Here is a 24,501-nt window from a genome sequence, read left to right on the forward strand (position 1 = left end):
TGGGGATAAATGGGGTCATAGCCAGCATCTGGACACCCGCTCTGCCTACTCACCTTTCATAGTGCACCTTCCTCTCACCCATGTGTAGAGCTCCTCAGTGTCCACGCAGATACTTAGCATGGACACCGAGGGAGGAAGGTAAGGTTAACAACTCCCAAGGGAGCCTACACACACAAGCAGTGGAACAGGAGCTCCCAAGCTTACAATTAAAGAGAGCTCAGGAGGGAGCTTTGAGATATGACCGAGATTGAGGCCAGTGGAGACAGAGTGAAGAATCTTGGTAAGAGGAGTTCCACAGAGCCAGCCAGAGGACAGGAAGACAAGAATTTGAGGAGACTTTACCCTGAGTCTCCTACCGCTACATTTTAGCACTTCCTTTGTGACCCTAAGGTCCTCGTGGGTCTTTTTATATTTTCTTAAATTCTTTTCTTGATACATTTTAGATACACAATACATTTACATTTATCATTGTGTATTTGTACCTATACATGATGTGTCTTGGTTCTTATTTTTCCCCTATTCCCTGTTCTCCCTTCAGCACCTCCACCCTTCCCTATTTAGAAAGACTTTGTTTCCATTTCTTCACTTTCTCATAATTTTTCAAGTTATCAATTATTCATTTTAATCATTTTAATCCTTATTTAAACTTTCAGTTTCTCACACCAGAGAAACTATTTGGTATTTACACATGTGTGTCCTATTTATTTCACTTCTGAGTATGGCTCAATATGCATCCATTTAGCTATAAATGGCTCTAGTTTCTCATTCTTTATGGCTGAGTAGTACTCCATTTTATTAAAAAACCACATCTTCTTTATCCAGTTTCCAGTTGATGGGCAATTGGGCTGTTTCCAAGCTTTAGCTATTAGAAACTGTGCCGCTATAAACATGGGTGCACATATATCGCTGTGCTATGATTCTTTTAATTCTTTTGGGAAGATACCCAGCAGGGGAATAGCTGGGTCAAATGGAACCTCTAGTCCTAGTTCTTTGAGGTATCAGCATACTGATTTCCACAGCAGTTGAACCAGCCTGCACTCCCACCAACAATGGAGAAGGGTTTCTTTCTCTCCACACCCCTGCCAGCATTTGTTATTGGTTGATTTCTTGATAGCAGCCATTCTTTCTGGGGTGAGGTAGAATCTCAGTGTTGTTTTCATCTGCATCTCTTGAATGACCAGTTATTTTGAACATTTTTTCATATATTTATTTGCTGTTTTTACTTCTTTGTCTGAAGTATGTTCCTTTCACATGCTCATTTTTGAATTGGATCTTTAAATTTGGGGGGTCTGATTTTTAAAAAGTTTTTTATATATTCTAGATAGTAGTCCTTTGTCTGAGGTACAGCTGCTAAAAATTTTTTTCCCCATTGTAGGCTGTCTCTTAGCTCTGTTGGTGGTTTCTCTTGCAGTGCAGAAGCTTTTTAATAAGATGAGATCCCAGTTGTTGATTCTTTGTGTAAGTGCATGTCTACTGAGGTTTTGTTCATAAAGTCTTTTTCCTATGCCAATGTCTTCAAGAGTTCCACCTAACTTATCTTCCAGCAAATTTAGTGTTTCTGACTTAATATTTAGATCTTTAATCCACTTCGATCTTAGTTTACTGCATGGTGATAGATATGGGTCTAGTTCTAATCTTTGCCAGTTGAAATCCAGTTTTTCCAACACCATTTATTAAATAGGCTATCTTTCCTCCAATGAGGGTGGTTGGTTCTTTTGTCAAAGATGAGGTGGCTGAGTATGTCTGGAGTTGTTTCTGCATCTTCTAATCTATTCCACTGATCCTCGGGTCTGTGTCTTTTCCAGTACCATGGTGTTTTTATCACAGTAGCTTTGTAGTATAGTTTCAAGTTGGGGGTTGTGATACCCCATGCCATGTCTCTGTTGCCTAGAATCACTTTTGCTCTTCCAGGTCTCTTCTGGCTCCAAATGAATTTTGGATTGTTTTCTCTAGTTCTGTGAAATATACTGTTGGAATTTCAATTGGCATTGTATTAAATCTATATAATAGTTTTGGAAGTATGACCATTTTCACTAGATGGTTCTTCCTACCCAGGAACAAGGGATGTCTTTCCATTTTCTTACATCCTCCTTGATGTCCTTTTTCAGAGTGCTGTAGTTTACTGGGTAGAGGTCTTTTGCTTCCTTTCTTAGATTGATTCCTAGAAATTTCTTTTTTTTGGATGCTATTATAAAAGGAATTGTTTCTCTAATTTCTCTCTCAGTGAGTCTGTTATTTGTGTACCAGAAGGCTACTGTTTTTTGATTGTTGACCTTGTATCCAGCTACTCTACTGAATCTGTCAATTAAGTCTAAAAGTCTTTTGGCCGAGTTTTTTGGGTCTTCAATGAAAAGTATCATATCATCTGCAAATAATGACAGTTTAATTTCTTCCTTTCCTATCTTTATTGCTTTTATTTCTTTCTCTTTTCTAATTTCTGTGGGTAATGTTTTCAGAACTATACTGAATAGGAGTGATGATAGTGGGCATCCTAGTCTTATTCCTGATTTTAGTGTGAAAGTTTTCAGTTTTTGACCATTTAGTATGATGTTGGCTGTTGGTTTTTCATAGATAGCCTTAATCAGGTTAAGATAAAGACCTTCTATTCCAATTTTTGGTAGTGTTTTTTATCATGAATGGGTGTTGGATTTTGTCAAATGCTTTTTCTGCATCTATTGAGATGATCATATGGTTTTTGTCCTTGACTCTGTGAATATAGTGTATTACATTTATTGATTTATGAATGTTGAACCATCCTTGCATCCGTGGGATAAATCTGACTTGGTTAGGGTGTATGATCTTCTTGATGACCATCTGTATTCTGTTTGCCAGTATCTTGTTGAGAATTTTTGCATCTATGTTCATTAGGGAGATTGGCCTGTAGTTCTCTTTTAGAGTTGCGTCTTTCCCTGGTTTTGGAATCAAAGTAACACTTGCTTCCAGGAATGAATTCAGAAGTATTGCTTCCTTTTTAATTTCATTGATGAGTTTAAAGAGTAATGGTGATAGGTCTTCTTAAATGTCTTGCAGAATTCAGCAGTGAAGGCATCAGGACCTGGGCTTCTTTGTTAGTAAATTTTAAATTATGTTTTCAATTTACCCATTGTAATTGGGGTGTTTAGAATTTCTATATTTTCTTTATTTAACTTTGACAATTTGTATGTATCTAGGAATCTGTCCATTTCTTCTGTGTTTTCCATTTTATTATAGTACAGGTTCTCGAAGTAGGTATTGATGATTCTCTGGATTTCTGCTGGGTCTGTTGTGACTTCACCTTTTTCATTCTTAATTGCATGGATTTGAGCCTTTTCTTTCCTTTTTTGATAAGGTTAGCTAAAGGTTTATTTATTCTTTAAAAAACCCATTTTGATTCATTGATTTTTTGTATTGCTCTCTTAGTCTTCATTACATTGATTTCTGCTCTGATTTTTATAATTTCCTCTCTTGTATGAGTTTTGGGTTTGTCATACTCTTCTTTTTCTAGAAGCTTGAGGTTCAGCATTAGGCTGTTTACTTGAGCTCTTTCTGTTTTCCTAATATGGCATTCATTGCTATGAATTTCCCTCATAGAACTGCTTTCATTGTGTCCCATAGATACCTGTATATTGTCCTGGCATTATCATTTACTTGTAGAAACTGTCTAATTTCTTCTTTAATTTCCTCTGTGACCCTTTGGTGGTTCAGGAGAGTGTTATTCACTTTCCATGTGTTTCTGGGGTTTTTGTGGTTTCTTATGCTATTGATGTCCAATTTTATTGCACTATGGTCTGATAATTTACAGGGAGTAACGTTAATTCTTTTGAATTTTCTTAAACATGTCCCAAGAGCTGGCATGTGGTCTATTTTAGGAATGACCCATGTGCAGCTGAAAAGAATGTATATTCTGATTTTGTGGGGTGGATCACTCTGTAAACATCTCTTAAGTCCATTTGTTCAATAGCTTGGTTCAGTTCTAGAATTTCATTGTTAATTTTTTCTCTAGATGATCTGTGTATTTGTGATAGTGGGGTATTGATGCCCCCCACTACAATTGTATTAGTGCTTATTGGGTTTTTCATGTCCATTAATATTTGTTTTGTATAGTTGGGGCATTCATATTTGGTGCATATATATTTTTTTTCTTTTAAATTCTTTTATTGGTACATTTTAGGTATAAAATACATTTACATTTATCATTGTGTGCTTGTACCTGTACATGGTGAATCTTGCTTATTTTTTACCCCATTACCTGTGAACCCCTGACCCCCTCCACCCTTCCCTAATTTATATAGATTTCATTTCCATTTTTTTTCTTTTCTCATAATTTTTCCTTTCCCTTCTTTCCTTTCCACTTCCCCTCCTACCACCCCTACACCTTTGGACCTTTTAATATTTCAAATTACCAGTTATTCATTTTAATCACTTTAGTCCTTAGCTACACTTTCAGTTTCTCACACTAGAGAAACTATTTGGTATTTTCACGTGTGTGTCTTATTTATTTCACTTAAGAGTGTGACCTCAATATGCATCCATTTAGCTATAAATGGCTCTAGTTTCTCATTCTTTATGGCTGAGTAGTACTCCATTTTATTAAAAAACCACATCTTCTTTATCCAGTTTCCAGTTGATGGGCAATTGGGCTGTTTCCAAGCTTTAGCTATTAGAAACTGTGCCGCTATAAACATGGGTGCACATATATCGCTGTGCTATGATTCTTTTAATTCTTTTGGGAAGATACCCAGCAGGGGAATAGCTGGGTCAAATGGGACCTCTAGTCCTAGTTCTTTGAGGTATCAGCATACTGATTTCCACAGTGGTTGCACCAGCCTGCACTCCCACCAACAATGGAGAAGGGTTTCTTTCTCTCCACACCCCTGCCAGCATTTGTTATTGGTTGATTTCTTGATAGCAGCCATTCTTTCTGGGGTGAGGTAGAATCTCAGTTTTGTTTTCATCTGTATCTCTTGAATGACCAGTTATTTTGAACATTTTTTCATATATTTATTTGCTGCTTTTACTTCTTTGTCTGAGAAATGTATGTTCCTTTCACATGCCCATTTTTGAATTGGGTCTTTAAATCTGGGGGGTCTGATTTTTAAAAAGTTTTTTATATATTCTAGATAGTAGTCCTTTGTCTGAGGTACAGCTGCTAAAAATTTTTTCCCCATTGTAGGCTGTCTCTTAGCTCTGTTGGTGGTTTCTCTTGCAGTGCAGAAGCTTTTTAATAAGATGAGATTCCAGTTGTTGATTCTTTGTGCAAGTGCATGTCTACTAAGGTTTTTTCATAAAGTCTTTTCCTATGCCAGTGTCTTCACGAATTCCACCTAAGAGTCACGCGGAAGACGCCAAATCACCCTGCTGCAGACAGGCAGGTCTGCCCATGCCCTACCGAGGTCCCCAGTTGCGCGGAATACACCGAATCAGCCCACTGCACACAGGAAGGTCTGTGCACGCCCTACCGAGGTCCTGACTAGTGCGGAAGACACCGAATCACCCCGCTGCAGACAAGCAGCCACCTGGTTCCACACTACAAAGGCCCAGAGGACACCAGACCACCAGACCAAGGTACTGAGTCCCGCTGTTCCCGGCCCAGTTGTAGGGGCTTCTGAGCCATCGTCCCACTGCTCCTGGTCCAGAGGAAGGGGCTTTCTGGCCACCATCCCAGCGTCACACACCATAGATCCATCCACTTCTGAAACTTTCCATCTGTGAGCACATGAGGCTTTGGGGCTATCTAGATACAAGCCATAACAAGTGGTAAGATTAAAGCTCATTTATGTGCTCTAAAGTCAACTCATGTTGAAAATCAAAGCATGAATCTCATACCAAATTTAATCATTTCTCCTTTTGACCTTGCTTAAATCAGGTCTAACTTAGGTCTTGAAGATTCAAAGTAGGGGAAAAAAAATCTGTGAATAGCAGTTTCCTTGTTTATCCTTTAAGATTTTAAAAGCCTTGGAGATGCTCTTTGAAATTTCTGTTTTTCTCAAAAAATTTCCTCCTACATCTCAACTTACACTTCTTTTATTTAAAAACACACTATCTGTATAAAGTTTTTAAATATAATGTGCAAGTCTAATTTATTAATTTCCCAAGTGGTTGAGGGTATTTAAATATTTTTTCGAATATTTAACACTAGGGCTGGGGATTTAGTTCAGTGGTTCCTGCCCCTGCCTTGCAAGCACAAGGTCCTGAGTTTGATCCCTGGTACCAAAAAAAAAAAAAAAAATTAACACTAAATGAAAATAGTAAATATCACATACATGTTCATGAGATTTAATATTTTTCTGTTAGAAATTCTTTTTAAATGTCCATCCAACTCTTGTATACTGGGGATCAAATCCAGGGCTTCACACATCCAAGCAAAATGCACTACCACTAAGCTACATTCCCAATTCCTTATAATTTTTTTCCCCTCATTGTTTAGAGAAATGCACTAAAGTATTCATTCATGAAATTATATTATTTTTACATAATATGATTGTGAATGGACAGAGCTAAAAGAAGGGGAGTATAAATGAAATGTTATTGGCCCTGAATTGATAATTGTTAGAAGTAGATGATGACTACATGAAAAGTATATAATGTTTATGCAAGGTACAGTGTACACAGTATTCTATTCCTTATATATAAGAAAGGAAAAAAAATTGATGAAGTTTGTAATTGAATCCAGAATTTCTGCATGCTAAGAAAGCACTTTAATACTATGTTATAACCCTATCTCTAGAAAAGAAAATTTTACACATATTTCTTTATATTTATTTATTTATTTTATTTGGTACCTGGGATCGAACTTGGGACCTTGCGAGGCACGTGTCGCAACCACTGAGCTAAATCCCCAGCCATATTTGTTTATATTTAGAAAACCAAACAGCAGAAGATTAACAAAACCTCGTAAATGTGGTTATATAAAATGTAGGGCAGAAATATGAGGGAACAGAGATTAAAATTATGCACATTTGAGTATAATTTATTTCACAGTTTGGACTTTTATAAATATTTTATGAAGTTAAAAATGAAAATTAAATTAAAACGAATTTCCAGCTATTTTGAACTAGTTCTTATCAGAACAACTTTCACAGTTAGAAAAATTAAGTTGCATAAAATTCAAGTAAAACTTTTTGAAATCATCACAAAGATTCCACAATGTCCATGACATGAGAGGTGGCAATCCCAAGGAAGCCTTTTGAAGTGAGTTGAGCATTGTGTAGTGCCTTTCCTTTCAAGAAATTTACTGTTTCATAAGTGACACAGTGTTTCCTAGCTGCAAAGCTGAAGCATGGGAAACAAAAATTAGAATTCAGAGCCCTCAAAATATTCCAGATTTCCAGCTATACCTCCAGAAAAACTATACCTAAGAGTAGTTATTAATCAGAAATAATACACATGGCCTCTACAGTGGAATCCTTCCCAGCAGAAATCTCCCGAGCCTGTCCTTTGTTGCCTCCATTTCTATCATCATTCTGGTCCTCTGAGCTCTGATTAGTATCATGCATCAACTACCGCTTGCAACATTCTAGGGCTTCTGGAGCCCAGTTCTTCAAACTTTTCCAAACTCTCCCATGACCAAGTCCCAAAGGCTTCTAAACCACATATTAAAGTATAGTTACAATGATTCCACTTATGATACCAAAATCTGTCTTACATAGAGCTAATCTAAGAAGAGATGCCCAAAAAAGGTATAACTGGTTCACATGGAATTTCTATTATTAATATTTTGAGCAATCTCCATATTGATTTCCATAACAGTTTTGCTAGTTTACATTCTCGCCAACAAGTGGAAGGGCCTCATTTTCCCAACAACTGGACAGCATTTGTTGTTTTTTCAGTTTTTTGACAGCTCTTCTCTCTCTGGAGTAATGTGAAATCTCAGTGGTGTTTTGATTTGAATATCCCTGATGGGAAAAAAGGCTAAACATGTTTTCATATACCTATTACCCATTTCTATGTCTTCTTTTCTATTCATTCAAATTTCTATTTTTTATTGGGTCTTTTATTTCAGGGGGATCTTGGGGGTTTTTTTGAGTTCTTTATATATTCTAGATATTAGTCATCTGTCTGCGGAGTAGCTGTAAATTTTTCCCCCATTTTAGAGGTTTTATCTTCACAAGATTGCTTGGGGAAAAAAAGGTGTGAGTGTGATACTGCCTGTCACCTCCCCCCCATTCCTCTCTTACTTATTGGCACTATTTCTGGATTCCTGAAGCAGCATTCATGCTTCACATCTTCCCTTGGCCTCTCCACCTGAATGATGGCCTTATGAGGTCTTCTGCTTTCCATTCCTGCTCAGGATCGATGTTTCCCCGCTGAAAGCTTGTAACTGGTCTTGGAGCCTTAGCTCACTCACACCAAGGAGGGGGGCATGGACCAAGAGTTCAGGTTCTGCCCCAAATTTATCTTTGCAGACTAAGATTACGGCACAAAGAGCCTCAGGAGGGGTGGCAAATGACCTGTTTACTTGAATCAAGCTCTGCCAAGACAGGAAGAGATGGCATACAAAAAGCTTCTGGATTGTGGCAGGGCATCTGTGATTTCTGCAAGTCATGGTTGTATGAGAGAATAAGCCACAGATGGGTGCAAGGGGGACCATAGAACCATAGCCAGTGCACATGCCGGGGAGAGGGTTGAAGGAGCAGTGCTCACCATGTGGATGTGCAATTTCTGAGGCTCCAAACCACACATGGACGTTGGAGGGCCAAGGCCGCTAGCCTTGTTTTTCTGGGGTGTGTATGTATTCATGAACTCCAAGGAAGGAGGGGACTGCCAGCATCCACACCCTGAACCAGAAGAGTCAGAAACCTGTGCCTGTGTCTGTTCTGACCTCCTGGCCATCTAGCTCACTGGGAGGCATAGACTATAGGGCAAAGGAACGAGTGCTCTCTGGAGAATCCTTCTTGTACATCAGGGTTTCATGTCCCCATTATCCCATGAGAGAAGTGAGTTGGGAATCCAACATTGTGGTATGAAATTCTGCTAGACTGCCCTTTCATTCTGCATGTCCAGGTCCCTCCATGAGCCTCCTTTCTGCCATGTCACCAGAACCTGGGAACTGAGCACCTGGAGCCTCCTGGAGAAGATGGAGGCATTCACCTGGTCTTCAAGTCTCAGGTCCCATGTGCAATGCTGCTGCTGAATTCCTTTCTCTGTGGCTGAACTTGACTCATGAGTCTCCATATCACCCAGCATGAGAAACTTGATCTTATCATTTCAAGGCATTTCTGCTTTCACATTCAGCAGCTTTGGGGTGTCTGTTCAATCAGTTCAGATTCCTCCCTCCCCTTCTTGCCTGCATCTCCCAGGAACAGAATCCAAGTTCTTAGAGGTCTCATGTCTGATCCAGGGTAGAAAGTTTCCCTTAGGTTGTCACTGTCCTTCTTGCTGCAGAGTAGTCTCTAGGCCAGCAAACAAGTTCAGGGAGAGGTGTGGCAACGCGGTCACTCTGATCTTTTATTGAGTGTGAGTCTTGTCTCCTCCATCAAGGACCCTATGATCTCCTTCTTGAGGGACATGGGTCTTGGTTGCGCTTGGATTTCTTGAGCAGCAAGGCTCCCTAGAGCACCCAACAGGGCACTTGTTTATGTTGTGGACTCTGAAGAAAGATTGATGCTTGGTCTAGGCAGCTGAAATTCCTTTCTCGGCTGCAAATGTTAGAATTCCTACAGTCTAAAAGAAATAAAAGCAGCAAGTAAATATATGAAAATATGTTCAACATCACTGGTCATTTGAGAGATGCAGATGAAAACAACACTGAGATTCCACATCAGCCCAGAATGAATGGCTGCTATCAAGAAATCAACCAATGACAAATGCTGGTGGGGGTGTGGGGAGAAAGGAACCCTTATCCATTGTTGGTGGGAGTGCAGACTGGTGCAACCACTGTGGAAGTCAGTATGGAGATACTCACAGTTGCCACTGAAATATATCTGCCCTGTCCATGTGGGGTGTGCAGTCAACAGGATGAGTCAAGCTGAATTTCTATGTTTTACTACATTTTCTGTAGAATAAATGTATCCAGATTCTCTGGTATATATGAACTGCCAAAATTGAACCAAGAAAATGTAAAAATTTAATCCAATAAAAAAGGCAATGAAATTGAAACAGTAATTTAAAAAACCCAACCAACTTAAAAAAAACCCAGAACCAGGCTGGGGATTTAGCTCAGTGGCACCATGCCTGTCTCACAAACCCAGAACCCAGTCAAATGACCACTGAATTCTACATAAACTTCAGAGAAAATCTAATACCATTATTCCTCAGAATCTTTAATGAAATTGAAAGGGAAAGACCACAGCCAAACACATTCCTAGAAGCTTGATTACCTTGATTCCAAAATCAGACAAGAATTCAAAACAAACAAACAAACACCCAAACCAAACTACAGGCCAGTCTCACTCATGAACATAGATGCAAAGATTCTCAACAAGATACTTCCAAATATAATGCAACAAATCATCTAAAAGTTCATACATCATGTTCAAGTAGGCTCCATACCAGGGATACAAGGCTGGTTCAACATACTCAGATCAGTAAATGTAATACATACCATAAATAGAAGCAAAAACAAAACCCACATGATCATTTCAGTAGTTATAGAAGGAGACTTTAACAGAATCCAACATCCATTTATGATGAAATCTCCACTTCTCTTCAGTGTAGTACTTGAGATTTAGCCAGAGGAATCAGGAAAGAGAAAGAAATAAAAGGGATGTGTATGGGAAAAAAAGAAATCAAACCCTACTTATTTACAGATGACATTATCCTTTACATAAAAGACCCCCAAAATTGAACCAAAATACTCTTAGAACTTATAATTCAATTTAACAAGATAGCAGAATACAAAATCAACAAACAAAGGTCAATAGTGGTCCTGTCCTTCAATAAAGAACCTAGTGAGTAATTAGGAAAACAATACCATTCAGAATAGGTTTAAGAAAAAATTAGTACTTAGGAATTAGCCTAAAAAGAAAGCAAAAGCTCTCTATAATGAAAACTATAGCATAGTTAAACCTTGGATTGTGAGTAACTTGTTCTGCAAGTGTTCTTCAAGATGAGCAAACACTTGTAATAAATTTTAACTTGATAAACAAGTAACGTCTTGCAATATCAGTAGTATGTGACACCAAATGTCACATGATCACAACTGAGCCAATGGTTCTCTCTTTTCTGTGGGATTGTGGGTGATAAGCAAGAAGCTATAGAGAAAATCTCATGTGCAGAGGAGGTGGAGAAAAAGGAGGAGTTCCTCACTTCAAATGAGATTAAGCAGATGTGTAAAATGTGGGAAACAGTACAAAATTTTGTAGAAAAGCACCACTCAATAAGGCTATGACTGTGCAAACAATTTGTTTAAAGACAATGCAATGCCATAGTTCCACAAAATCCTCAAAAGGAAGCAAAAGCAAGTGTCATTGGATAAGTTCATTGTTAAAGTTGCACCAAAAGAAAAAGATTCCATTGAGCCAACCAATAGCAGTGATCCATTAGTAATAGTAAAAGTCGTCCTACACAATAACCAACCCTCTTCTGTCTTGTCTCTCTCACACTAGCCATGGAAGTTTTCTTTATATTTTGTATCATGTTACAAGGTTGCAATCATTTTATATGAATATTTGGGGGTTATGGAATGAATTATCTGAGTTTTCATTATTTCTTAGGGGGAAATTCATTTTGATATACAAGTGCTTTGGATTATAAGCATCTTTCTGAAAGATATCCCTGTTCCAGAATAGGCAGAATGAATATTTTTGAAATGGCCATACTTCCAAAACTAATATATAGATTTGATCCAATCGCAATCAATATACCAACAGTATTCCTCACAGAGCTAAAGAGAGCAATCCTAAAATTCAAATGGATGCTGAAGAGACTCCAAATAACAAAAGGAATTCTAGGTAACAAAAGTAAGGCAGAAGGCATTACAATCTCAGATTTCAAGTTATATTATAAAGGTACATGATAAAAACAGCATGGTACTGACATAAAAACAGACATATAGATCAATGGAGGAGAATATAGGATGCAGAAACAATCCCCAGCACATTCAGGCTTTGACAATAGGGCCAAAACTTATGCTGAAAAAAAGATAGCCCCTTGAATAAATGGTGCATAGAAAACTTGCTATACACATGCAGAAGACTGAACCTAGGCCCATGTTTTCACCCTGTACTAAAATAAAATCAAAATATATCAAAGACTTGAATATTAAAATAGAAATACTTAATTTATGAAAGATAAAGTAGGTAAAATTCTACAAGACCTAGGCATGGGCAAGGAGTTTCTGAACATAATTTCAATTGCACAAGAAATAATATTGAGTCTGGGCATGGTGGCTCATGCCTGTAATCCCAGAACTCGGAGGCTGAGGCAGGAGAATCACCATGAGTTTGAGGCCTGGGGTACATAGTGAGTTCAAGCCCAACCTGAACTGCATATTGAGACCCTGTCTCAAAAAAAATAACATTGATATGTATATGTAATAATTTTCCAAGATGATTGCTATTATTATGTATCACATACATATACCGATAAAATATATGTATTAAAATTATAAGAACTAGGAATTTAACTCTAAACTCCCTGGGATCAATTTCCAGTATTGCAAACACACACACACATGTGCGCATACACACACACCAAAATAAGAAGAAGAACAACAACAATAAAAACAAAAAGTGGAAAAGCCATTAGAACAAAGAAACCAGAAATAAATACCTGCACTTACAGCCAACTGACTTTCCTGAGGGGACTGAACCCATGGCTTCATACATGCTACTATTAATCTATATTCTCAGCCCTAATTTTAAAAATGTATTTTATTTTTAAAATTTTACTGATACCCCAAAACATGAAAATTGTACATACCAATGAGGTGTTATGTGATGTTTTGATATGTGTGTGAATTTTGTAATATTTAAATAAGTTTCAATATATTTACCACTCTGAAAATGTATCATTTCTTTATGATAAAAACATTAAAAGTCCTTTCCTCTAACTTTTGAAATATATATCCTCTACAGCCACTCAGTGTGCAATAACATGCCAGAACTTCTTACACCCACCTAATTTTAACTTAGTACCTCTCCATAAACTTTTCCTTATATACTACCTCCAGCATCTGGTAACCACAATTCTACTCTCAACATTCATGAGATCAGTTTTTTCAGAATCCACATGAGTGAAGAGCATGCAGGTTTGTCTTTCTGTACCAGGCTTCTGTTGCTTAACACAATGATCACCAAAACTAGAGCTTTATCTCTCAGCACTTATAAATATCAACTCAAAATGGATTAAAAACTTAAAAGTAAAACCTAAAGCTATGAAACTATATTGATTATTTTAATTTAAATTAAATTAAATTTTTTTTCCAGTACTGGGGATCAAACTCAGGACCTTACAAGTGCCAGATGGGCTTGTTGCCACTGAGCTACATCTCCTGCCTCTGATTATTTTTATATTTAGGAGTGTTCAGATGACTTTTAATATTTAAATTGCTTTCATTATTAAGAAGTTAAATTTCATGTTAAGGGTGATTATAACAATAGAAACGTTTCTTACAGGGCCTAGGATTTAGCTCAGTGCTTCTTCCGCCTCCCTCGCAAGCGCAAGGTGCCGAGTTTGATCCCCAGTACCTAAATAAATAAATAAAAGAAATGTCTCTTGCACACTCATAAGTATTTAAAAACTGAATTTATTTCCATTGAATGAAAGTTACACATTTAGGGGACTATTAAAATGAAGGCTTGATATCAAATTCTGAGTTGTTTTAGAAAAGACATGGTTTTTGGATGAAGCTTACATGAGGCTTATACAAACATGCATGATTTTAGTAATGACTAGTGAATGAAAAAATTCTTGGTACAGAAATCTGTGAACTTTATTGTAAACAAGTTATGAACAATATTCATTTTCTCTATGAATACATAAACTACAAGATTTAGTTAAACCAAGACAATACAGTAATTAACTATTTTCCACTGATGCAATTCCTTGAGGGATAACTCAATAAAGCCCCATGCTTTGAATTTCTAATATTTATCTGAACCACCAACTTCCCAGAAAACATTATTCCCCAGTGCCTGGAAAGTGCTGCCTTCATTTCAGTTATTATGGACTTAATGAGAATTTAAAATATCCCTGGGTCTATGCTACCTGTTCAATCTCATATAAAAAAATCATACTTCTTTCCTTGCATAAAAACTTCTCAGCTAGATTCTAGACCAAGATACCCAATTTCACAAATCAACTGAGATTTTTTTTTTTCCTACTCAGAGAAACTCTGGTAAGTGAGACTTCTCCAAATTTTATAGGATTCGTATGACATTTAAGTGATGCCTGCTAAAGTGTCATAGCTTATGTCAATCTTCATAGCTATAACTCCAAGTAAGATATATAATTTCTTACCCTGAAATTAAGAATAGTTTAAATAGACTGGGGAATATGTGCATATAAGTGAATATAATAAAATCAAATTATTTTTAAGAGATCTTAATGAATTCAATCTGGGCTCCAAAGAAGGATCAATCTTACTTGGGTTGACAAACTCAGAATATTTTATTTTATTTTATTTTATTTTATTTTATTTTATTTTTTGGTACCAGGGATGAACTCGGGTCCTTGTGCTTGCAAGGCAGGCAGCGGAACCACTGAGCTAAATCCCCGGCCCTAGAACATTTTAAATAAGAAGAAATAATCTGTTTCAAATAATAATTAAATATTTGTCAAGGAAACGAGGAGAGAGACTATTGGGAGAAATTCCAGGCAAAAGAAAATGTATGACTGGAAAAAAAAAAGAAAAACCCAGAACAGCATAATGATACACTGTGATTGGTTAATTGAAGGTAATCAAAGTAATTTTGCATTATTGCATGTGGAGTTTGACATGGTGTTGGAGAATACATGAGAGAATACAGGGAAGGTAACCAGTCAATCTATTGTGGAACATACTGTTTGCTATCCTAAGATTTTGGACATTATATCATAATAAAAATCAACAGAGTTACAAGCAAAATTAAGAATGTTGCAAGATGTCATTTGCGTCATTGATCATCCTAGCAACCGTATGAAGGTTGAATTGGAATTACATAAAGCTAACATATAAAATATTGCCAGAGATGATGGTTTCCATTAATCTATTAGTGTAATAAAAGTAATAATCACAAGAGATAGCCCATAAAATTTGATGTTTGATTTGACAGCAGATGAAAGAGAAGTTGTGCCTTCTTTGATATAGATAACAGTGATAGGAAGATAGTTGAAAAAAGAGATGTGCTATAAAGAGAAAGCCACAGTTGGAGGTAGCTGACTGTGGAGTTGGATATGAGAATCATGCACTCAGAAGACCTATGGTAGTGCTTTCAACTCTCTCAGTTTAGTGAAAATGTGTAAATGTGTAGAAAAGCTTTTAAACTATCTCCTTTAAATGTCAATTACAAGAATTATTTTAGTAAAACATGAAGAAAGGAAATCTGAGGACAGGTTATTTTAATATGATCAAAGTTCAATAAATGTGCAGAAAAGGAACTAGATAAGAATAGAAACTAAGAAAGAATATTTACCACTCACACACACACACAACAGCGAGTGGCTTAGAGCCTATGGAAGAGAGAAGTTTTAGAAGAAAAATTGTGTAATATGTCATTTATTGAGAAAGGTAGTCTTAAATAATGATGAAGTAACAAGAGCACACTGAATTTACCATTGGTACAGTGATCTATGGGTTTGGTAGAGAGGACTGGGTAAACTCATGGGATAAGCATAATAACCATGGTTCACAAAATGAATGAAATGTCAAAAAATACACAGAATTGTAGGTTATTCTACTCAGAAGCATGGTAATAAAGAGAAAGGAGACTATATGTAAGTATTAACTGTGGAGTAAGTGCTTTTCATTTCTTAAGTGGGTGAGATTTAAAACAAATCTATATCTTATATATAGATATTTATTTTGTGTGTTCATATATAAACAATATAGCGATCAATATAATTGGCTCATTGAAAATAAACTCAGTAAATCAAGTTTCACATGAGTTTTTATTTATATACACATATGTATAAAAAAGCAGTATGTAGTAAGAGAGAGAAAGAAGGGAAGGAAGGAGAGAGGGAGAATTAGTGTATAATAGTGAAGCAGCCATTTGAGATAGAAGAGTGGTGAGAACAAGGATAGTCACTGGTTTGGAAAGGAAAAAAGATATAGTTTCACCTCTATGTAGGTAAAAAATTGAGAGATTTGACAACTAATTATCTACATTTTGTCATTCATCCCAAGAGATAACATGATGGATACTAAATTTGCAGATGAGGTTCTGTAAGGAATTAGAAGAGCTGACTTACAGAAAGTAGGAGAATGACTTCTAGGAAAATACAGGATTTCAACAGTTGAGAGGTCAAAAACAGACGGAAAAAGTTTAGAAATATTTTGTAGAATAAAATAAAATTTGTGTATGTGTGGTTAGTGGAGGAAAAAATATTTAGGGAAGCAAATAGCATTGAAAGAATCACTATGCTCTGCAATAAATTTAGTTCTGTTACAAAATAAAAGATTTAATACAAGATGACTTTAAAGGATTGAATGCAAGTATAATATGGTCTCACAATACATATTCTCCTTCCTTCCTATTTGAGAATCAACACAACTGGCAAATAATGAAATTTAAATAATAAAATTATCCAGTTCTTATTTTTTTGTTGTTGTTTTTGTTTTTCTGGTACCTGGGATCGAACTCAGGACTTTGCGCTCGCAAGACAGGTACCGTGCCACTGACCTAAATCCCTGGCCCTTAAAATTATCCCCTTCTTAATCAAGATATAAAAATTATATTCTACTTCAAAAAGGAAAAATATTAAAATATATTGATGTGAGCTGCTGAGGGCAGATTATTATGCATGCACGTGTGTGTGTGTCTGTGTTGTATTAAATTTTTTTCTGATAGTCTTCCCCATTCCTCCTCCTATGAAGAAATATTTTGTGTAGAGGGAAAAAGAAGAAGATAATGCTTTTGGTTTAAAAGCCAGTGACAATTTTAAATATAAGTGAATTGCCTTAACATATTTGTATTTTATTTTAAATTCCAAACCTACCATCCAATGTTTGGAACAGGTTAAGCCATGTGTTAGCAGTAGTTTTTCATGCTTAATGGAAGAACAGGAAAATAGTAAGAACAAGAAGCTCTTTGAAGAATAGAAGCCCTACCTCCCTCAAATCCCTGTTGCCATTTTGAACAAGATGGACCCTGGGGTCATAGGCGATGAATTTAGGGAACTTTTTGTTCTAAGATTTCCTTGTGGAAAAGTATGTCTCCTTAAAATTACTTAATTATTTTTAGTGAGTTCTCTAAATAAATCACAGCAAAAACAGTAATATACCAGTACAAGTGATTTTTAATAATTTCACTTTAGTTAGAGATTAATAAATGGAAGAAATCACAATATCTGATAGAATAACTCATGTAATTTGATTGCTAAGTTGTCTGTATGGAATTGAAATCAAACATATAATTAATTAAGTAAATAGTTATTTAGTGCCTATATATTAGGCACCATTGTTGAGGTTGGAGAAAAGGATTGAGATGAAGAATATTCCTGTTGGTCAATTCAGTGATAAGGATACTTACTGAATTTTCAACAAATTTAAAACAAAATGAAACAAAACAAAACTGAACTAGAGTGATTCTGGTACTCAGACTTCTATAATACAAACACATTTAAATTAGAGTAGAAAAAGTAGCATTACTCAAACAGGACAATTACGTTACACCTGCTATCAATGTTTGTTTAGTTGGCTGCTTATTTTTAAAATAGACTCCTATACTAGAAGGAGAAAATAAATGTTTTTTTTCTCTCTTTGAAGAAACAACAATGAGGGATAATAGTGGAAATGTATAAACACCACCATTCTACTTATCACATAGAAAATAATAAATACATTTCAGAAAATTTTATTTTTTGCTTAAATGAATTTAATGGAAAAAAATAGCCCATGTCCTCCTAAGGGCTTTTAAAGTATTCTCTAAGGACAAGGTACTGCCACTCAGTTGCAAGATCTGTCAGTGTCCAAAGTTCGTGATTCATTGCCTGGTTTTCCTGGCACATGAATTTTACAAATTTTTTCTTGACACAATTAACTATTTATTTATGGAATGCAATGTGTTGTTACAATTTTGACATTTATTACACTCTTCAAGATTTTTCGGGAAAGCTCATTCCAACCAAATCTTTTTTAAATGTTAAGAGCATTTCAGAGGCAAGAAATACGACTGATCTGACATCCATCCTACATTTGTCTCTAGGTTGTTCTTAGATCCATTTACAAGGTCATATCATTAACTTCATTTTAGTATATCAGTATCATTTTCACAAACTTTATTCAAGGCCAAGACTTTATCATTTCCACCAATTTCTCCAACTTTGACAACCTAAACTCTTTTCCAGGAAATTCTCATGATTAGTTGATTACATTCAAGGTCTCTATTTCTGAATAATAGCTAACTTTTTTCTGAATTAAATGTTAACTAATTGCAATAATGAAAAATTCTTCTTGATATTAATATTTCTGGGGTATGGATGCTGATTTAGTTGACATGCAAACATATTAAATATCACACATTCTTTTCCAACTCTTCTTAAACAGAATTAAATTTGGTACTTTCAGAGTATGGTCAACTTGACCTCAAAGAATGGCTTCCTCCTCATGGGTTTTTCTGATGACCGTAAGCTTCAGATTGTACATGCGCTACTCTTTTTGGTAATATACCTGCTGGCCTTAACAGGTAACATCCTCATTATTACCATCATTACCTTAGACCATCATCTGCATTCTCCCATGTATTACTTTTTGAAGTACCTCTCTCTTCTGGACATCTGCATCATCTCTGTCACAGTCCCACAGTCCATTGCAAACTCACTTACAGACAATAATTACATTTCCCTTGGTCAGTGTATTCTTCAGGTTTTCTTCTTCATAGCTCTAGCCTCATCAGAAGTGGCAATCCTTACAGTAATGTCTTATGATCGGTACGTAGCCATCTGTCAACCACTACAGTATGGGACTATTATGAATCCCAGTACTTGTCAGCATTCAGTGACAGCTGTGTGGGTGGTGGGCGGCATCTGTGGGCTCATGCACACAGTAGTTAACTTCTCCATTCCTCTCTGTGGGGAGAGAGTTATTCACCAGTTCTTCTGTGATGTTCCTCAAATGTTGAGACTAGCCTGTTCTCATGAATTCATTAATGAAATTGCAGTGGCTGCATTCACAACCTTGGCAGCATTTATCTGTTTGATTTCCATTGTGTTCTCCTACATTCGCATCTTCTCAACAGTACTGAGAATCCCATCAGTAGAGAGTCAGACCAAGGTCTTCTCCACCTGCCTACCACATGTATTTGTAGTCACCTTCTTCCTCTCAACAGCAGGCTTTGAGTTTCTAAGGCCCCCTTCAGATTCCCCATCAGCTATAGACCTCATGTTCTCAATATTCTATACTGTGGTACCTCCAACACTCAATCCAATTATCTATAGTTTGCGAAATGAAGCCATGAAGGCAGTGCTGAAGAAGACACTGTCAAAAGAATTTTTTCAGAGAAAAATGTATTTAAAAACCATGTTTAAACGTTAAGTACCCACACGAATTAAAAATCATGTTATTATGCTTTAGATTGGCAGAGGAGTGAGTGTGATTTCTTCCCAGGACTCCTTCACATTTTTCAATTCTTATGTTCCTCAAATATAATTCTGCAAAATGTAAGATATCTTGCTCGTATAGATACTGGCCTTCCTTCCTCCAATTCAAGTGTTAAGACATCTTTTAGAAATTTCTGTGAAATAAAAGTTGGTTTTAACACATGTACACTAGTTTACCATCAGTTGACACTAAATTTAAGAAAAATTAATTTTCTTGAAGTTACTTAAAAAATGGTGATACTGTGATTCAAATTAATAATTTTCTGTCAGCTCCCTCATTTGCCTCTCAATGCAAATGCTTTGTGTCTCTACTGTGGGTTTGTGTATATTTATCTGATAAATAAGAATATATGACCATAATCTACTAATGAGAAAACCCTCAGATATTCTTCTATTCCATCATTGAAAATGTTTGTATTAATTCTCTGTACTTATACATAATGATTTTAGCAAAAAAATTTTGTAGCTGGGCAGGGATGCTTCTTGTGTCTATGAGACAGTATAAAGATGAATGGTACATGAACAGCTCAAACCAAAGTGTGTATAAGCTCAAATATTTGTGATTCCAATGTTTGATTCATTTTCGGATAATGTTCCACCATTTTTAAAAAGTCTCTGAGGTCAAAAAGGGGTAAAATTAGACTGTTTCCTTCTATTTTGAAGTAAAACAAAGTACACGTTCTAATGATGACATGAATGAGCAATTACCGAGTAATGGGAGAGGGGAATATTTTATATGGCTTTGGATTAATGATTCAGTTATAATATTCACACATGCATACACACGGATGAGAGGTTTTGCTTCTTTTTAAATGTTGTGCATTTCTTCTCTTTCATTATAAAGTTGGAATTTATGACAAAAATTTCATTAGTGCCATATTTTGTAGTCCTGAAGCTTAGTCAACAGCCATTCCCCTTTCTCTCTATATATGCACATTTCAAAAAAATACATATTATATAAAGAGGTTACATATTACTTGTAAAAAATTCTAAATTGGATATTAAGAAAAGTTTTTTAAATAAACCATTAATTCATTGGAATATATATTGTACTATTTATAAATGTACTTCTTGATGGTTTTTATTCAAGTGTATACATTTTAAAATATATTGTTATAACACCATACATAATGATTGATAAACTCTTATTATAAAATGTCATAATATTTCTAAATCAATATGTAAATATGTAAAATCTTTTAAACAGCTATGTTATATTTAAACCACTTCCTATTTAGAATGCTTAGTTTTTATTGTGATTATTATAAAAATAAACATCTGAATTCATAATGACTTTTGTACATGTGTATGGTTAATATTTTAGACCTCAGGCTTCATAGTAGAACTGCTTCTTCTGCAGTCTCCCATCTCCTACATGTGTTCAATAAATCATTGCATATGCCTGAGTGCTCACTGATCTTTTGGTTTGCCTTCTCTGAAATAGATAATCTTTTATGGAATGCATTATTAATCTTAAAATTTATTATGTGAAGTGTTTTTTACTCAGAAAAAAATTAAAATCTCAAGGGCAACAGAAGAAATGGTATGGTATGTATTTTTCCAATCTTCTTGCCTTGTCTTCTCACCTTTTCAGGTATATTTAGAGAAAAACCTTTTTACAAATTGTTATAATAGTTTATTGACATTTTATGATTCATGTTTTAATGTATGTGTGACAGTCACAAAGATGTTTTCTTTTAGAAAGTCATACTTTTAGCTTTTACATTGTGTCTGATCCACATTGAGTTAAATTTTGTGTATGCTATAAGTATTTTGCATGTTCATTATTTTAGTTTTTCTAATTTCTTCTTGAGATTTGTCTCTACTGAGTGGCTATAAACTCTAGCTCTGCATTGTGATGGCTGAAGGGGAAGGTGGTCATGATGTTTATAGTGATATATTTTATTCTGATGGACGGCCTCATGCCCCATGACCACTTGTCCATCTCACAGGAGACTTATTTGTACTAACAGTATGCCCTATGTTCTTGTCTGATTTGGGTCCACTTTATTCTTGTCAAGGTAGTCACTCTGCAGGAGAGCCCTAATGAGAAAGAAAATCAAGTTCTGTGTATCTCCATCAAGTGAGACAAAAAAAAGAGGCAACACAACAAAACACCTGAAATAACGAGTTTATTGCTTATAGGTCTGTGAGAGGAGACATATATTGATGGTGACTGAAGGCAAGTATGGAGATATCAGGGTGCTCAATCAATGGATAGGAAGTAGAAGAGAGAAGACTTACGTGTCATGTCCTTTGTTGAAGTCCAGATTTACACAAGCAGGTTTCCCATGGAAGTTCAAATTAGTGGGTAGAGCAAGCAGGGGTGAGTTCCAAAGAGTTATACTATGACTCACAGTTGCCACTGAAATATATCTGCCCTGTCCATGTGGGATGTGCAGTCAACAGGAGGAGTCAAGCTGAATTTCTATGTTTCATTGGAAAGAGGTCACTAGAAGGCCTCTTGTGTAAGGTAGACACATGATCTGCCACATTTAAAAATTGGGAGGCGATAGAAAATTGTAAACTCTATTAAAGGTGAACACATCCTTTTAGTATGTGAAAATTAAACTTAGACAATGTATGCCAAGACAATATAAAATTATAAAATTTACTGCTTCCATTCTCCCATTAATGAACATCTGGACTGCTTCCAGTTCTTCAGCACAACCAATGCTGAAGTGTACGTCTTCATTATGGGTCTCTGAAGATTAATTTGGGAAATTTACCAGAGAGCACAGCTGCTTATCTGCAATGTATAAAACATTCAATATAAATATTTATAGCCAAAATGTGATACAGGATGATTCCACCAGGCCACATTTCCACCAGCACAGTAGCAGTGTTTCCACTGTTATCTTTCTTGTGCTGCCAACTCCTGGCACTACACTGCATTCGACTATTTACTGCTCATATAAAATAAAATACTATGTCATTTAATTTTTAAAATTCAAATATAATTTGTAGAGATTATATTATCAAATATAATATGTAGAAACTCTGAAGAAAACTTGCAGATAACACAGAGACTTTTCACCATCCTCCCGCTGCTTTTCCTATTGCTAACATTTTGGATAATCACAATATTTCCCTCTTTGTGAACTAGCTTTGTGAACTTGTTTTATATACACTTATAACATCTTGAATATTCTTTTGTGTATATTTCTTGCTCATGACTAAAGGTTTCACTTACATATATATATATATATATATATATATATATATATAATGCACAATAACAACCACTAATAATAATACTGTTATTCTTTTAATAATCGCTAATGTCAAACATTATTCAAGTATTCAAATACATCATCTAATTTAATCTGCACAATAAATATTTTTGAAGCAAATGATATTATTATTCTTATTTTACAGATAAGAATTAAAGCTTGCCATTAATCAGTTTATCCAAAGTCATCAGCTAATTAGTAGCTAAGGTAAAATTAATGCCAAAGCAATTTGGACCTAAAATCACCATGCCTTACCTGTTTAATATTTTAAAATAAAAATTGTATATAATTCTATGAATATACTTCTAATATTTATAATTTAAATAGACCTTGGGCATTTTGGTATATAAAATATATTGATCAAAACTCTTCAGGAAAATGTTAACTTAGCAGAACTATATTGCTCATATCCTGCACATTTCCATTGGCAGTCTCCCAGGAGATGAACCATGTGCTCTTGGAATAGTCTACTCTACCCAAAAAGTGTTTGTTTAACCCTGAGATCTTAGATCATGTGCACCAGTTTGATCAGAAGTTTATGCAAACAAGTTGACTTATAGGAGATACTTGTTTTTGCTTTGATGTATTGGAGTCTTAGTACCTGCAGTCAACCATACAGGTGTTACAGGCTTACATGACTGACTCCTAGTTAAAGCCTTGGAAATCAAGGCTTACATGAACTTTCCTGGTTTACTTTATACATATGTCATGCATCACTTCCTGGGAAAATTAAACACATCTATGTGACTCCACAGGAATAGCCTCTATGAAAACTTGCATCTAGTTTCTCCTTGACTTGTTCCCATGGGCCTTTTCCCCTCATTGAGTTTAGCATGAGAAATGGTTAGTAGTTTTGTGGAAACAAATAAGTATATATAGATTCCATCCCGTGTATCTAGAGGCAAAGGCAAATGAGGGAAGCTCAGATTACATGCAAAGGGAAGCAGAGATATAGTACTTAGAAGTGGAGAAAGTAAACAAAGCCAGATACAGAAGGCAATCTGAAGGAGAAAACCAAAATATCAAGTCTAGCATCAGAGATGATTTGAAAGGGAAACCGGGCCACTCCTGGATTGTGACACCTCTTTCACTTCATATGTAGTCAACATACCATCAGAGGGCTGAAGAGTCTGCAATGGAAGTGAGGAGATGGATGTCCAAAGGTGGTAGTGAAGACTGGTGCTCCTCTGAAGAAGTAGAAGTAAGACTTCTTGCTTTTTTATTCCATCCAGATTACAAATTCATTGGTTGGTGCCACCACACCCCGGGTGGGTCTTCTGCCTTCAATAAGTTAATCATCCAGACAAACCCAGAACTGTGCTAAACCAATCTGCTAAATGTTTCTTATCCAAGTCGACACCACAACTATCACATCATAGAAAATAATGGGAGTTCTGAGATAGAAGTTTATAGTAATGAATGCATCAAATCAAAATTGATATCAATCAAAGACCTAGATATAAAAACAGAAACACCGAACCTGCTAGAAGAAAAAGTTGACGAAACTTTTGAAGATACAGGCAAGACAAGGACTTTCTGTACAGAAACCCAGGGCTGGGGATTTAGCTCAGTGGTTCCAGTGCCTGCCTTGCAAGCACAAGGACCCAAG

The 24,501-nt window shown here is 35.8% G+C and overlaps 1 protein-coding gene and 1 long non-coding RNA gene across 2 annotated transcripts in view; one reads left to right on the top strand and one right to left on the bottom strand.

Annotated features, from left to right (window-relative positions):
* Positions 1–6,928: 6,928 nt before the first annotated feature.
* LOC147826259 (uncharacterized) overlaps positions 6,929–24,501 on the bottom strand; it is a 39,900-nt gene continuing 22,327 nt past the window's right edge. Inside the window, exon 2 of the long non-coding RNA XR_015439402.1 lies at positions 6,929–9,642. This is a non-coding gene — a long non-coding RNA (uncharacterized LOC147826259). The remainder of the gene's footprint in view (positions 9,643–24,501) is intronic.
* Positions 18,632–19,653, top strand: Or14j1 (olfactory receptor family 14 subfamily J member 1). Its single transcript, XM_004847853.3, has one exon. The coding sequence runs from the start codon at positions 18,632–18,634 to the stop codon at positions 19,592–19,594; it is 963 nt and encodes a 320-aa protein (XP_004847910.1). The 3' UTR covers positions 19,595–19,653.

Source organism: Heterocephalus glaber, unplaced genomic scaffold (genome assembly GCF_053883595.1).
Source record: "Heterocephalus glaber isolate CG9 unplaced genomic scaffold, H.glaber_assembly_v1.0 deba00001472, whole genome shotgun sequence".
In the NCBI taxonomy this organism is placed as follows: Eukaryota; Metazoa; Chordata; class Mammalia; order Rodentia; family Bathyergidae; genus Heterocephalus; species Heterocephalus glaber.